This window comes from Prunus dulcis, chromosome 5, assembly GCF_902201215.1.
Source record: "Prunus dulcis chromosome 5, ALMONDv2, whole genome shotgun sequence".
NCBI lineage: Eukaryota > Viridiplantae > Streptophyta > Magnoliopsida > Rosales > Rosaceae > Prunus > Prunus dulcis.
This window is the reverse complement of record NC_047654.1, coordinates 9,952,035-9,966,048: the sequence shown is the minus strand read 5'-3', so window position 1 is coordinate 9,966,048 and position 14,014 is coordinate 9,952,035. Positions and strand designations below refer to the sequence as shown.

Below are 14,014 nucleotides of genomic sequence, written 5' to 3'. Positions count from 1 at the left end.
AGGTCCAAGTATTTAAAATCTGCTGCAAATTTTCTTACAGATGCCAATGAGCTAAGGTCTAACTCCATGACATCAATTTTAGCCCCTGGGATTTCTTTAAGAATTGCTTCTTTGACGTTCGTCCCAGCATCCTTGTTCCTTACTGCCATAACTACATGGACACCACGCAACGCAAGAACACGTGATGTCTCTACGCCAATACCACTTGCAGCTCCTGAAATTAAACAAAGTTTATGATAAAAAATAAAAATTTACAACCTTACTTTGGTAGATGTCAAATAGGCTGGAGAGCTCTGGAAAAAATAAATAAAAAATAAAAAAATAGGCTGGAGAGCAGCTAAGACCATATTGTTATATGTATCCTATGGGAAGCTTAAAATAGAGCATGACCTGTAACAATGGCAGTAAGACCAGTTCCATCAATCCCTTCGGTAACTTCCTCTGCTGTGGAAGAAGCAGAGAACCCAGATGCTCCTTTCTTGCTAAATATCCCACCCATTAATTTTGCAGATAATGAAGTTACAATTTACAGCACAGAGACCATCTATCAAATGCAATTTGAATACATTGCTCCAAACGTTAATAAGAGGCATACAATACAAGGCCTACTGTCTTGATTGCTGCTGGTCCTGTCTTACGTGGCAACATTTCTGGGAATTGTAATTAGCAATAATGCTTGTCATGTTGCTCCTCTAATTTACAACACACACCAAAATCAGAGGAAAAGACGAAGCAATGGCTCTTTTAAAATGGTGATTTGTAATCACAATGACGTTTGTGATGTTGCTCTTATATGCATATATGTGGGATTGAAGTGCTTTGGAAATAGTTGATAAACCATATATATTCATGACAAATATAAGAACCATAACCCATGTTTTTCATTATAGAAAAATAGAAGGAAAAAAAAAAGTTGAGAATTTTAGGAAGGGCCAAGGATAAGTCCCCTGCCATAGCCTATATATGTTTTACATGGCCATTCAACGTCTTAGCTTCTACTCAAGTCTCAAACTGGTAAAAGGGGCATTGACATTGACTTGCAATTTACAACAGAGTTTTGTTCCCAGTTACTTTGGATCCGTCAGGCTCAAACTGAAATCCCATAGCTTCTTTGCCAGTTCTGGATCTTTAGCCTGAGAGGTTGGATTGGCTTTGTTGCTGTCCATAAAATATTCGCCGCTGACACCCTTAACTTGCGGATGCAATGCCACGTAGCATTCAGTTGCTGCTCCCTGCAGTTATGTGAAGTATACTAAAAAGACAACTAACATGCAGTGAAGCTGCTTGAGCATATCTTAACAGGATTGGGAGATAGACATCAAAATGAGTTTGCTGAGTGTATCAGATTAGTAACATACCTGCTGGACATTTTTAAGCATCAATCTACCGAGCGTGCTGGCAATGACTGCATTAAACCAAAACAATAAATATCAAGACACGAATCCACACAAATACAGGAAACGGTGAAATTTAAAAAAAAGGAATGGGCAAGGCGAGAGGGTTGTGAACACATAATGAATATCTTAATATTACTCAACTTAGAATGCATGAACTTAATCACCTTATCCAAAACACAATGAGCATCTTTGTCAAATAGACCAAAAAATCCAACTACATGTTGAAGAAGAACGAATATTTGTCAATGGTTCAAAAGTTTACCATTAATATAACTGTGATAGCGTAGAAGATTGGTAGCAATTGATCCAGGATGAAGGGAATTAGCAGTTATAGCAACTCCTTCTTCCTGTTAAACAAGACAGGATTTTAAAAGATTATTGAAAAAAAAAATTGAAACACAAGCAAAAGATTAGAATTTCCTATCCATAATGGCATGGCTTTGGAAGTACGGACTGCTTAAGAATGTTGAAAACACCAATGATGTAAAAGCTACACTCTATGCCCTATTGCTCTTTTCAACTGTTTCTCTTTTGAAGGTAGTAAAAATAACCATATGGAATATTTGCTACTACAATGAACATTTGAGACAAAATTATGTAAGCATCTCTGGAAAAAAGAAAATACTTGCACACTGAAATTACGCTGTCACTCTTTTCTCTTCTATTGACCAAAAGAAACATGAACAAAGCCCAAGGGCCTGCACATGCTAAAACATTTAATTCACATTTATCTCAGGAACTTAACACATTAATGCTTAACCAAAAGTCTTATCTACGCTATTATTTAAGGGTTCCATATTCTAGGAGCCCAAATTATGTGACTGAATAAGTCTTCCTCTATCCGTTGCAGGTCGAGAACTCCTTACGATTGACCAAGAAAAAATATAATCAGATAAATGATTTATATCATCAAATTCACTGGCGATCATGTTTATGATCCTATATGAGTTGATACCTTCAAACGCTTTGTGAGCTCATTAGCATGCAATATGTTGGCTAGCTTTGATTGTCCATAAGCGTATATACTGTTGTATCTGTGAATTTTCAAGTAATAAAAAATAAGTAAAGAGAAGTATTAATTGACAAAATTTGATACAGCACGTAGTGACAAAATTCATAAAATGACCCTGTCAAACTATTACCGTGATTCATCATTAATCTTATCAAAACGAATCCCCTCACTATATGCAAATCGGTGAGCCTCTGATGATAAGTTCACGATTCTTCCCTCTTTTTTGCTCTCCCTTGTTGTCTTCTTCATGGTCTCCAATAGAAGGTTGGTCAAAAGAAAATGACCTGTAAAAGAATGGTAAGAACTCTAAGATTCCAATTCTATGAAGACCATATAACAGGCCATTTCATATTCTCAAAAGAAACATCAAAAAAATTTCATGTTTTAAATACCCAAATGGTTGGTTGCAAACTGCAGTTCAATGTTGTCTTGGGAAAGCATGAAAGGAGTTGCCATAACCCCTGCATTATTACTTCAAACAAACAGAGAGGATAAATTATAACTCCGTAATGTTAATAACAATACCAATAGGAGAACATTGTACTAAAATATGAACTTATTGTTTTTCCTTCTTTCTTTTCCCACTCTTGGGACCAAATACCATTCCAAAATGAAGAATGAAGCAGCAATAACAACCATTGTCACAATGATATCATACAACACTAAGTGTGCATGCAAACACACACGAACACATGCAAGAAAATGTAACCACTGATGCATTTGCAACAAGAGACGAGAGATTCAAATGAGCACAAGCAAATGTGACATAAATAATTACAACGGTCCAATTCAGATGTCTTACATCAGGATATTCAATGGAAGACCAGAGGAGTTATATTCCGATGCAAATTTTCTTACTGATGCCATTGAGCTGAGATCTAGTTCCATAACATTGATGTTGGCAGTGGGGATTTCCTTAAGTATTGCCGTTCTCACATCCCTACCAGCCTCTGTATTTCTTACTGCCATGATGACATGAACACGACGCAAGGCTAGAACACGTGTTGTCTCCAGACCAAGACCACTTGATGCCCCTGGAATTAAATAAGTATAAGAACTGGAAAAAGGCCAAATCTGCAAATTTCACCAATTATCAAGCGAAAAAGCAATTTCGAATTTCAATGGCAGGATTTTCAGATGAATGATTTTTGTAATTGTGGCAATAAGTTCACAGGAAGACTCTGAACTAGATTTCATAGCATAAACATCCAAAAGAATCCTACAAAACTAAAAAAAGATTTAAACTAGACCAGAACTTTGATCGACTCCATTTACTCCATTTTTAACATCAAGTCAACTAATCCTAAACTAGCCAGCTTCTGATTAACCAACCAATGAAACACTAAACAACTACCCATGAAAGAAAACAAGAAGTAGAAACGATCTACACACCCAACTTCAGATGGGTTGCCAAAAGAAACTCCATTTGGTTGCTCAATTGTTAGTTTAACATAAAAGACAACTAAAGCAACATTCTTTCTTCTTTTCCCTGTAATTCTCTCAGCAAACAAACATATGACACAATAAGAAATTATAGGAACTGACCAACAAAAGAAAAAAGCACACATGACGATACAGAAACAAAGAACAAGAATACCCAGATAACAAGACCTGTAACAACTGCCGTGAGACCAGTTCCATCAATTCCTTGAGTAACTTCCTCAGCTGTAGAGCGGGCTGAGAATCCAGATTGCCCTTTCCATCCAAATATCCACATTTTTCAAGATTGTTGATCAGACTTTGCAAATCCAAAATATAAACAACATTTCACATAGCTGCATTTCCAAAACCCAACATGTGATGTGATGACTTCTCTTCTCGGGGTTTAATTTAATCACAAAACTAATACGATTAGCGATCGACCCCCACTAGCGTGATAGCCGTTGGATATGCGAGTATGACTAGGATTTGATAAGATGGTTATGCATTGATGTTTTGGTAAAAAGTTACGGATTTAGTAAAAGTGAAAAGAAGGAAAAAAAAAAAAAAAAAAAAACTGTTTTGACAATTAAAAGGAGAGGAAGCGGTTTAGCTACAATTAGGGATGTCAATGGGTCGTGTCGTGTCTTGATAATAAACGTGTCAAGAATGCTAAATCCGAACCCAACCTATTTAATAAACGTGTCGTGCCGGGTTCGGGTCGTCTTTTATCGTGCGGGTTTCGAGTCGTGTAACGGGTTCATAAAGAATAACATGCATGTTACAAAACTCACAACCGAAAAAATTTTAATTAAAAAAAACAGAGACAGTAGAGAAAATATAAGGAAAAGAAAGAAAAAAAAAGATAGAGAGAAGGAAAAGAAAGAAAAGAGAGAGAGAGAGAGAGAGAGAGAGAGAGAGAGAGAGAGAGAGAGAGAGAGAGAGGAGAGAAGATTGAAGGAAAGAAAGAAAGAGAAAAGAGAGATGAGAGAAAACTAAAGAGAAAGAAAAGAAAGAAGAAAAAAAAAAAAAAAGGAGAGAAGAGGAAAGGAAAAGAGAGAAGAAGAAAGAAGGAAAAAAAAAGAAAAAAAAAAAGAAGAGGAGAAGAGAGAACGAAAAGAAAGGAAAACACAAAAGAAAAAGAAACATTATAAATATCAAAAGGTATACTATAAAATTACAAAGTTATTTGTAGCATGGTGGATAAGATTTTAAAGAAATGAGGATGGTAGGGGTTCGAAACCCCTTGTGGTGTGCTTGAAATCCATTTGTTTTATTTTTAGCGGTTAGCCGGGTCAGACACAGGGGTGGGCACTCAAACCGGCAAACCGGAAATCCGAGCCGAACCACACCGAACCAAACCGAAAAAAAACCGAGTTGACCAAAAAGTCAAAAACCGGTCAAAAACCGAACCGGACCGGTTTGGACCGGATTCGGATCCGGTTCCATGTCTTCAAAAACCGAACCGGGCCGAACCGAACCGGTGAAACTAAAAAAATATATAATTTCAATATATATTTATATTTAATACTATATTTTTAATTTCACTAAAAAAAACCTAATATTTATCCAAGTTCAATGTCAAAATATCTCTATTTTCTCACTTTAATATTTATTTATTATATGAAATTGAATAATTTGTTAATTTTCAAGTAAAAAAATAATATTTCAGTTGAGAATTGTATTACAAAACAATTTAAAAAATAATTTTTATAATCCGGTTCAAAACCGAACCGGAACCGGAACCGGACCGAAACCGGTTCAAACCGAACCGGACAGTTTTTGAATTTTTTTAATTAAAACCGAACCGAACCAAACCGCATGAATAGTATCGGATCGGTTCTAATTTGAGGCAAAAACCGGTCCAAATCGAACCGTGCCCACCCCTAGTACACGGGTTGACATAACCTGTTTAATAAACGGGTTAGATAGCTATTATAGCGGGTTAGCAGGTTGACCCGAAACCCACCCGTTTATTAAACGGGTCAGAACGGGTTGACCCGAAATTGACCTGTTTTTTATCGTGCGGGTTGAACCAGCTAATTTCTCGTGCGGATTTCGAGTCGTGTATCGGGTCGTGTCCGAAATTGCCACCCCTAGCTACAATTAGGGCTGGCAATGGGTCGTGTCGTGTCGGGTTCGTGTCGTGTCGGGATAATAAACGTGTCAAGAATGCTCAACCCGAACTCGACCCATTTAATAAACTTGTCGTCTCGGGTTCGGGTCGTCTTTTATCGTGTGGGTTTCGAGTCGTGTAACGGGTTCATAAAGAATAACATGCAAGTTACAAAACTCACAACCGAAAAAATTTTAATTAAAAAAAGACAGAGACAGTAGAGAAAATATAAGGGGAAAAAAAGAAAGAAAAGAAAAAAAAGATAGAGAGAGGAGAGAAGAGAGAAGGAAAAGAAAGGAAAAAGAGAGAGAGAGGAGAGAGGAGAGAAGATTGAATGAAAGAAAGAAAGAGAAAAGAGAGATGAGAGAAAACTAAAGAGAAGGAAAAAAAAAAAAGAGAAGAGGAAAGGAAAAGAGAGAAAAAAAAAAAAAAAAAAAGAGAGGAGAAGAAAGAAGGAAAAGAAAGAAAAAAAAAAGTGGAGAAGAGAGACGGAAAAGAAAGGAAAACTCAAAAGAAAAAGAAATATTATAAATATCAAAAGACATACCATAAAATTACAAAGTTATTTGTAGCATGGTGGATAAGATGATTAAAAGAAATGAGGATGGTAGGGGTTCGAAACCCCTTGTGTGTGTGCTGAAGTCTCCATTTGTCTTTATTTTTTAGCGGGTTAGCGGGTTGTACACGGGTTGACACGACCCGTTTAATAAACGGGTTAGATAGGTATTATAGCAGGTTAGCGGGTTGACTCGAAACCCACCCGTTTATTAAACGGGTCAGAACGGGTTGATCCGAAATTGACCTGTTTTTTTATCGTGCGGGTTGAACCCGCTAATTTCTCGTGCGGGTTTCGAGTCGTGTATCGGGTCGTGTCCGAAATTGCCACCCCTAGCTACAATTAGGGCTAGCAATGGGTCGTGTCATGTCGGGATAATAAACGTGTCAAAAATGCTCAACCCGAACCTAACCTATTTAATAAAAGTGTTGTGTCGGGTTCGGGTCGTCTTTTATCGTGCGGATTTCGAGTCGTGTAACGGGTTCATAAAGAATAACATGTATGTTACAAAACTCACGACCGAAAAAATTTTAATTAAAAAAAAACAGAGAGAGTAGAGAAAATATAAGGAAAAGAAAGAAAGAAAAAAAGATAGAGAGAGGAGAGAAGAGAGAAGGAAAAGAAAGGAAGAGGAAGAGAGAGAGAGAGAGAGAGAGATGAGAAGATTGAGGGAAAGAAAGAAAGAGAAGAGAGATGAGAGAAAACTAAAGAGAAGGAAAAAAAAAAAAAAAAAAAAGGAGAAGAATGAAGGAAAAGAAAGAAAAAAAAAAGTGGAGAAGAGAGACGGAAAAGAAAGGAAAACTCAAAAGAAAAAGAAACATTATAAATATCAAAAGGCATACCATAAAATTACAAAGTTATTTGTAGCATGGTGGATAAGATGTTTAAGAGAAATGAGGATGGTAGGGGTTCGAAACCCCTTGTATGTGTGCTGAAGTCTCCATTTGTCTTTATTTTTTAGCTGGTTAGCGAGTTGTACACTGGTTGACACGACCCATTTAATAAACGGGTTAGCAGGTTGACCCGAAACCCACCCGTTTATTAAAAGGGTCAGAACGGGTTGACCCGAAATTGACCTGTTTTTTTATCTTGCGGGTTTCGAGTCGTGTATCGGGTCGTGTCCGAAATTGCCACCCCTAGCTACAATTAGGGCTAGCAATGGGTCGTGTCGTGTCAGGATAATAAACATGTCAAGAATGCTCAACCCATTTAATAAACGTGTCGTGTCGGGTTTGGGTAGTCTTTTATCGTGCGGGTTTCGAGTCGTGTAACGGGTTCATAAAGAATAACATGCATGTTACAAAACTCACAACCAAAAAAATTTTAATTAAAAAAAAAAGAGAGTAGAGAAAATATAAGGAAAATAAAGAAAAAAAAAGATAGAGAGAGGAGAGAAGAGAGAAGGAAAAGAAAAAAAAAATAGAGAGAGAGAGAGAGAGAGAGAGAGGAGAGAAGATTGAAGGAAAGAAAGAAAGAGAAATGAGAGATGAGAGAAAACTAAAGAGAAGGAAAAAAAAAAAAAGAACAAAAAAAAAAGGAGAGAAGAGGAAAGGAAAAGAGAGAAAAAAAAAAGAGAGAGGAGAAGATAGACCGAAAAGAAAGGAAAACTCAAAAGAAAAAGAAACATTACAAATATCAAAAGGCATACTATAAAATTACAAAGTTGTTTGTAATATGGTGGATAAGATGTTTAAGAGAAATGAGGATGGTAGAGGTTCGAAACCTCTTGTGTGTGTGCTAAAGTCTCCATTTGTGTTTATTTTTTGGCGGGTTAGCGGATTGTACATTAGTAGATATGACACGTTTAATAAACAGGTTAGATAGGTATTATAGCGGGTTGACCTGAAACTCACCCGTTTAATAAACGGTTCATAACGGATTGACCCGAAATTGACCTAAATTGCCACCCCTACAATAAAAGGTCTGTACGGATAAGGAGCAAAGTATTGTCCTTACCCGTTTAAGAAATATTAACTTTTCTAATTGAAAAATAGATTTACTTGCCAAGTTGAATAATATATGAAAGTATTGCAATAGATTTGTGCATTTTCTTTTTCCTTTTCTTGAATTGCCTCAACCAAAATTGCTCCAATTTTTATATTCCGGTTTAGTTTTATGAACGAATTTAATGCTTCAAGGTACTCGTAATAACGCCATCTTTCAGGCTTTATTTGCCTCACGTATATGAATCTATATTAGCTCTTTTATAAAACTAATTGTCCTTACCCGTTTAAGAAATATTAACTTTTCTAATTGAAAAATAGATTTACTTGCCAAGTTGAATAATATATGAAAGTATTGCAATAGATTTGTGCATTTTCTTTTTCCTTTTCTTGAATTGCCTCAACCAAAATTGCTCCAATTTTTATATTCCGGTTTAGTTTTATGAACGAATTTAATGCTTCAAGGTACTCGTAATAACGCCATCTTTCAGGCTTTATTTGCCTCACGTATATGAATCTATATTAGCTCTTTTATACAGTCATATGTGCTCTTCAAAATGATAGATCTCTTTCAATTGGATCCAACGACAACTCTTCAATGACCCTATTTAATTTAGTTTTTTTTTAAAAAAAATATACAATTGCGATTTCATGTCCTTTTATCTCTTGAAATATGATGAAAAGTCACAAACAATATTGACGAAAAAAAAAGTCACAATTTAGCCAAAATACATTTCAGGGTATGTAGAATACACAAGGCACATCAGCAGCATATAACTAACCCATAAAAGAATTCTCCATTCAAAACATGTCACAACAACTTCGAATACATCATAAGTACTAGTACTGCATACTTAATTTACACACATTTTTCTCAAGAACAGCAACAAGAAAAAGGTGACGAAGAAGACACGGGGTGCAGAGATGGGTGACCACTGAGTGGGAAGAAAATTAGCCCCTGGACTTGAAAGGAATGGCCCTGATGACTATCTGGTGGTAGATAGCAGCAAGAGCAGCACCAATGAATGGCCCCACCCAGAAGATCCACTGTAAACAGAAACATGGTACCATAAATCTCATATTCTCATTAAACAATCAAAAGTTCAAAGAAAAATGTTTAATCAGTTTTAGTTAATAAGCTTACATGGTCATCCCAAGCACGGTCCTTGTTGAAGATAATGGCAGCTCCAAGACTCCTGGCAGGGTTGATGCCAGTTCCGGTGATGGGGATGGTGGCCAAGTGAACCAAGAAAACTGCAAACCCAATGGGAAGAGGAGCCAAAATCTGCATACACAGATACATATACATTCTAAGTTAAAACACAGTCCAAATAATGACCTTTCTGATTCATTGAGCTTCAAAGCATAGTGCTAAGTTTGACTTAGGATATAACAAATGTTTGAAGATGATCATTTGGTAGAGGTACTGTAGAGCAGAAGGAACCATGGAGAGACAAAACAAAGTAGATAAGCAAGCCCATAAATGATCTCTTGTTGGTAGGGACTAGGGAGTCTTAATCGTAAATGGTGGATAACATTTTGCCTTAAAAAGGGAGGAGCGTCCTGGGAGGTATAATTCAGTCCCCACTTTCACATTTACATGCATATTTGATCCACCAAACACACCAGTGGGCCTCACACGCATGTGAGAGACCCTCTGGGCACAACAGAACTTTTTCCACCTTAAAGGCACCCACACCAATGACACAAACAAACAAAAGCAACATGCAAGTGTCATTATTTTCCAGCATTCACAAAATAAGGACTAGAGAAGTGATAATTCTACAGTCCCCCTTTCAGCCATTTGGGCAGCTGAGCAAAGAATAGAAAAACTAGAAGATCAGAAAACAATTTCTTCCACACAGACTATAAATTAACCAAAAACATTCAGCAGCAGCCCAAAGAACTAAACCAGAAACCAATTTATAAACAGCCCATGAAAAATAAACCAGCTTTGGAGCACTCAATCATCGCTAAACCCATTCAACGGACACATGAGTGTCAAAATAGCAAAACAATTAAACAATCAGAAGCTGCAAAAGTATATAACAGAGATAATAATAATAATAAAGAATACTTACAGGGACATGAGAGTCTCTGGCATTCCTCTTGGCATCAGTGGCAGAGAAGACAGTGTAAACAAGGACAAAAGTGCCAACAATCTCAGCCCCAAGACCACCACCCTTGGTGTACCCATGGTTAACAACATTGGCTCCACCTCCCAAAAGCTCATATTGTTTATTTTCGAAGCCCTTCACAACACCAGCACCAGCAATAGCACCAAGGGTCTGCATGACTATGTAGAAAACAGCTCTTGTAAGGGAGAGTTTCCTTGCCAGGAAGAGACCAAAGGTCACAGCTGGGTTGATGTGTCCACCTGTTACATGCAAGCACACAGATCTGGTTACAAAAGAATTTTATCACAAAAATGTAACCATGAAAGGAAGCAAATTATAGTTTAAAATAGAAGAACAAATTTTAAGAGGAAAAATCAAAGATAACAAGGAAAGCCCACATCAAAGATAGTTGAAACACCCACAAAAATCTACCCAAAATATTTTTAAAAATCACTAAAAATAAATTCTGAAGAAACCCATGAAATATACACCAAGAATATTTTTTTTTAATCTTTCAGTGGAAGTTATCAACTTTAAATAAAGACTTGAAAGCTGAAGAGATGGAAAGGGAGGAGACGCTAACCTGAGATACCAGCAGTGGAGTAGACAAGGGCAAAGATGGTGCCACCAAAAGCCCAAGCAATTCCTTGGATGCCAACAGAGGCACACTTACTAGGAGCCCTGTTCACACCCATCACAGTCAAGATGGTGATGTAGAGGAACAAGAAGGTGGCAATGAACTCAGCAATTCCAGCTCTGTAAAAAGACCATGAAGTGAGCTCACCAGGCTCAAACAACGGAGCTGGGGGAGGCTCCTTGTAGTCCTTGTCTGTCTGAGCTGATGTCCCAATAGGCTGCCTCTCCGGGAACTTGTTAGCTCCAAGCTTAACATCTTCTTCCTTGCCCTCCATAGTCACCCTCTCACTAACCAGCTTCCTCTAGCTCTTTCTCTCTCTGTTTGAAAAGCAAACCAAAGATGCTCTCTTTACACACTCAAAGCAAGGGTTTTGTGAGTTTCTGCAATGCAAGAGAGGCTAAGATAAGGGGAACTTTTATAGCTGAGGTGTCTATCAGTCTATTATTTGCCAAATGAAATAATAGGTTGTCTTTCTTTTTAATTTATTTTCAATTAAGTATTTGTTATAAATAAAATAAATAAATAAAACTTTTTTTGTGTGGTAGTCCCTAAACAAATGTAAGCAAATGTTTATAATAATATTAAGGAGAAGGTATTAGAGTTTTGGGGATGGTTCTGGAAAGGTCAGAACTTGCAGAAGGATGCTGACATTTTCTGGTTCATTTGTTTTTTATGTTCTTATCCTCTACAGAAGTTGTCCTTATTTTTTTGTGTGCTTGCTTTTTCAAATTTGTAAAGCTTTTGGTTAGCTGTCCTGGTATGTTCATCTGATTCATACACCTAAGCAACCTAACCGAAATTAAAGATTGTGTACATGGAATTTGATTTTTAAAATGTTGTGGTCCAATTTTCTCATCATCATTAAACAACTCCCTACTTTTTCTTTTCTTTCTTCGTTTTGGGGTTTGGAGGAGAGTGGTACTTTCTTTCTCTCTCTTGCCAAGTTTAGGGCTTCTACAAAATTTAAATGGGGAGAAAAACTTACATGTCACAAAGTTATTCTTAATTAATTACGTTGAGTAAGGCATGATAAGAATTACACATAATAGAATGTGACTGTATAAGAATAATAAAATAGTGTTATTTCCGTGACATGCAATTTCTTCTCTTAAATAGAGTGTTTATGTGGTAAATATAAATACATGTATGCATTCCATATTGCAAAATGTACAAGAGTGGATTAATGAAGAGGAAAAAGCTTATAAATAGTCATAAAAACTGAACCCAATAGTGAATTTTCCAATTACTGAATTTCATGGGGGTGAAAAGCTTATAATTACTGTTTGGTTCAGTCATTTACGGACTCTTTTTTCACTTTCAAGTTCTTGACTTTTTAATCCTGTGATAGTTTCTCAACGGCACGAAAACCAGAGCCACAGAAGATTAGAGTACAACGGGCGGGAGATCGTATGGCTGAGAAAAATTGGCCGTTTTTATGTTGTGACCGTTAAGAAACTGACAACCCTTTTGTAAGCACATGGACGCCAACGTCATTACATGGACCACTCCACGGATGTTACTGTTTATTATAACAGTATATATGTCGCCCAACAAGGACAGGGGCCATGTCCACAGCTACGAGCCCACAAACAAAACTATGGTTTGATTTTAACTATGATCGAGTTTTACAGATTGTCTAACATGCTACGTTGTTAAATTATCAACTTGAATTATTGATAAGGCGAAATTGTATATGAAAGTGTGATCTAAAACCTAAATTTATTTTTATTATAAAGTTTTGTGTGTATTATCAATTCATTTAAATTATAACATATGTATGTTTATTTTAAAAATTACTCATACCTGCTTAATGTTACAGTTATATTAAAAAATTACTCGCAGAATGATAATTACCATATCAAATTATCTAGTAAACAACATTAAACTTGTGTTTAAGGGAGCCACTATTGGCACTTCAAAATAATTATTACGCTTCTCTCTAATGAAAAATAATAATACAGGAAATCATGCATGACGACTATTTTGGAATGTCATGTCAAACAATTCTCAAACAATTTCAAATTGCGTGAGAGAATATTCAAACTCAAATACAAATAAGCATGCACACTGTTCTAACCAAGTGAAATAACCTAACACATTAACAATTCCCATATTTAATTTTGTGTAATCTTTGTTTAATAATTTCCCATACCTAACATGATTTGCTAACGATGGGTGTGAGATAGCATGCCCCTCATTTTCTCTCCTCTTTTATGGTCCCAAACCGTGTCATTGTGCATTGTAATCTTCTTAATTGTTGCACTCTATCTAAAATAAACAAAATGGAAGAAGCAGTAGCCAAGTTATGGTGGACAACTCACACTCATGGGATGCCTTCTGTGCTTGGTCTTCTTCTGCCCCCAGCTCACATGCAAGTTGCAGCCTTAGGCGGCCCCATGCCAACTATGTAAATGACATTGAAAACTATAAAAACAGAAAAAGTGTCCTCTGTATCCCAAAAAACCATAAGAGGAAAAAAAGGGAGAAAAAATATGTGATAAGCGTGGCAGTTGGCTTGGCACAATCTGGAGAGATGTATATCTTTTGTATTTTAATACTTTCCTGTGTCAAAATAGACACCTACCCATTAACCTAAGGTCACTAAAATGACTTCTCCCACTTCGAAAGAAAAAATCTCTATTTGACAGGGCTTCTTCCTATACCTATGAATTTCATTGGACCCAGAAATAATACATTGGAAAAATCTTTTGGGTCTTCCAATACGATCAATTCATTCAATATTTCCTTTTTTAGAGGACAAATTCCCACATTTAAATTACGTATCAGATGTACTAATACCCTACCCAATTCATCTGG

The 14,014-nt window shown here is 36.5% G+C and overlaps 2 protein-coding genes and 1 pseudogene across 4 annotated transcripts; all 3 read right to left on the bottom strand.

Annotated features, from left to right (window-relative positions):
* Positions 1 to 499, bottom strand: part of LOC117628999 — a 3,045-nt pseudogene extending 2,546 nt beyond the window's left edge.
* A 327-nt stretch (positions 500 to 826) lies between these two features.
* On the bottom strand, positions 827 to 4,281 carry LOC117627441 (short-chain dehydrogenase TIC 32, chloroplastic-like). 2 transcript variants are annotated; one of them, XM_034359552.1, is made up of 8 exons: positions 4,021 to 4,276; positions 3,212 to 3,443; positions 2,802 to 2,881; positions 2,540 to 2,693; positions 2,353 to 2,431; positions 1,660 to 1,744; positions 1,359 to 1,405; positions 827 to 1,232 (listed from the first exon to the last, which is right to left on the bottom strand). In XM_034359552.1, exons 1-8 carry the CDS (start codon positions 4,124 to 4,126, stop codon positions 1,068 to 1,070), a joined length of 948 nt encoding a protein of 315 aa, XP_034215443.1. In that variant the 5' UTR covers positions 4,127 to 4,276; the 3' UTR covers positions 827 to 1,067. The 2 variants fall into 2 exon arrangements, with proteins under 2 accessions (XP_034215443.1, XP_034215444.1); XM_034359553.1 differs by having other exon boundaries at positions 858 to 1,252; positions 4,021 to 4,281.
* Positions 4,282 to 9,139: 4,858 nt separating this feature from the next.
* Positions 9,140 to 11,653, bottom strand: LOC117629379 (aquaporin PIP1-2). Of its 2 annotated transcripts, none has more exons than XM_034361944.1 (4): positions 11,144 to 11,653; positions 10,525 to 10,820; positions 9,584 to 9,728; positions 9,140 to 9,490 (listed from the first exon to the last, which is right to left on the bottom strand). In XM_034361944.1, exons 1-4 carry the CDS (start codon positions 11,469 to 11,471, stop codon positions 9,318 to 9,320), a joined length of 942 nt encoding a protein of 313 aa, XP_034217835.1. In that variant the 5' UTR covers positions 11,472 to 11,653; the 3' UTR covers positions 9,140 to 9,317. The 2 variants fall into 2 exon arrangements, with proteins under 2 accessions (XP_034217835.1, XP_034217834.1); XM_034361943.1 differs by having other exon boundaries at positions 9,588 to 9,728; positions 11,144 to 11,642.
* Between the last annotated feature and the right edge of the window lie 2,361 nt (positions 11,654 to 14,014).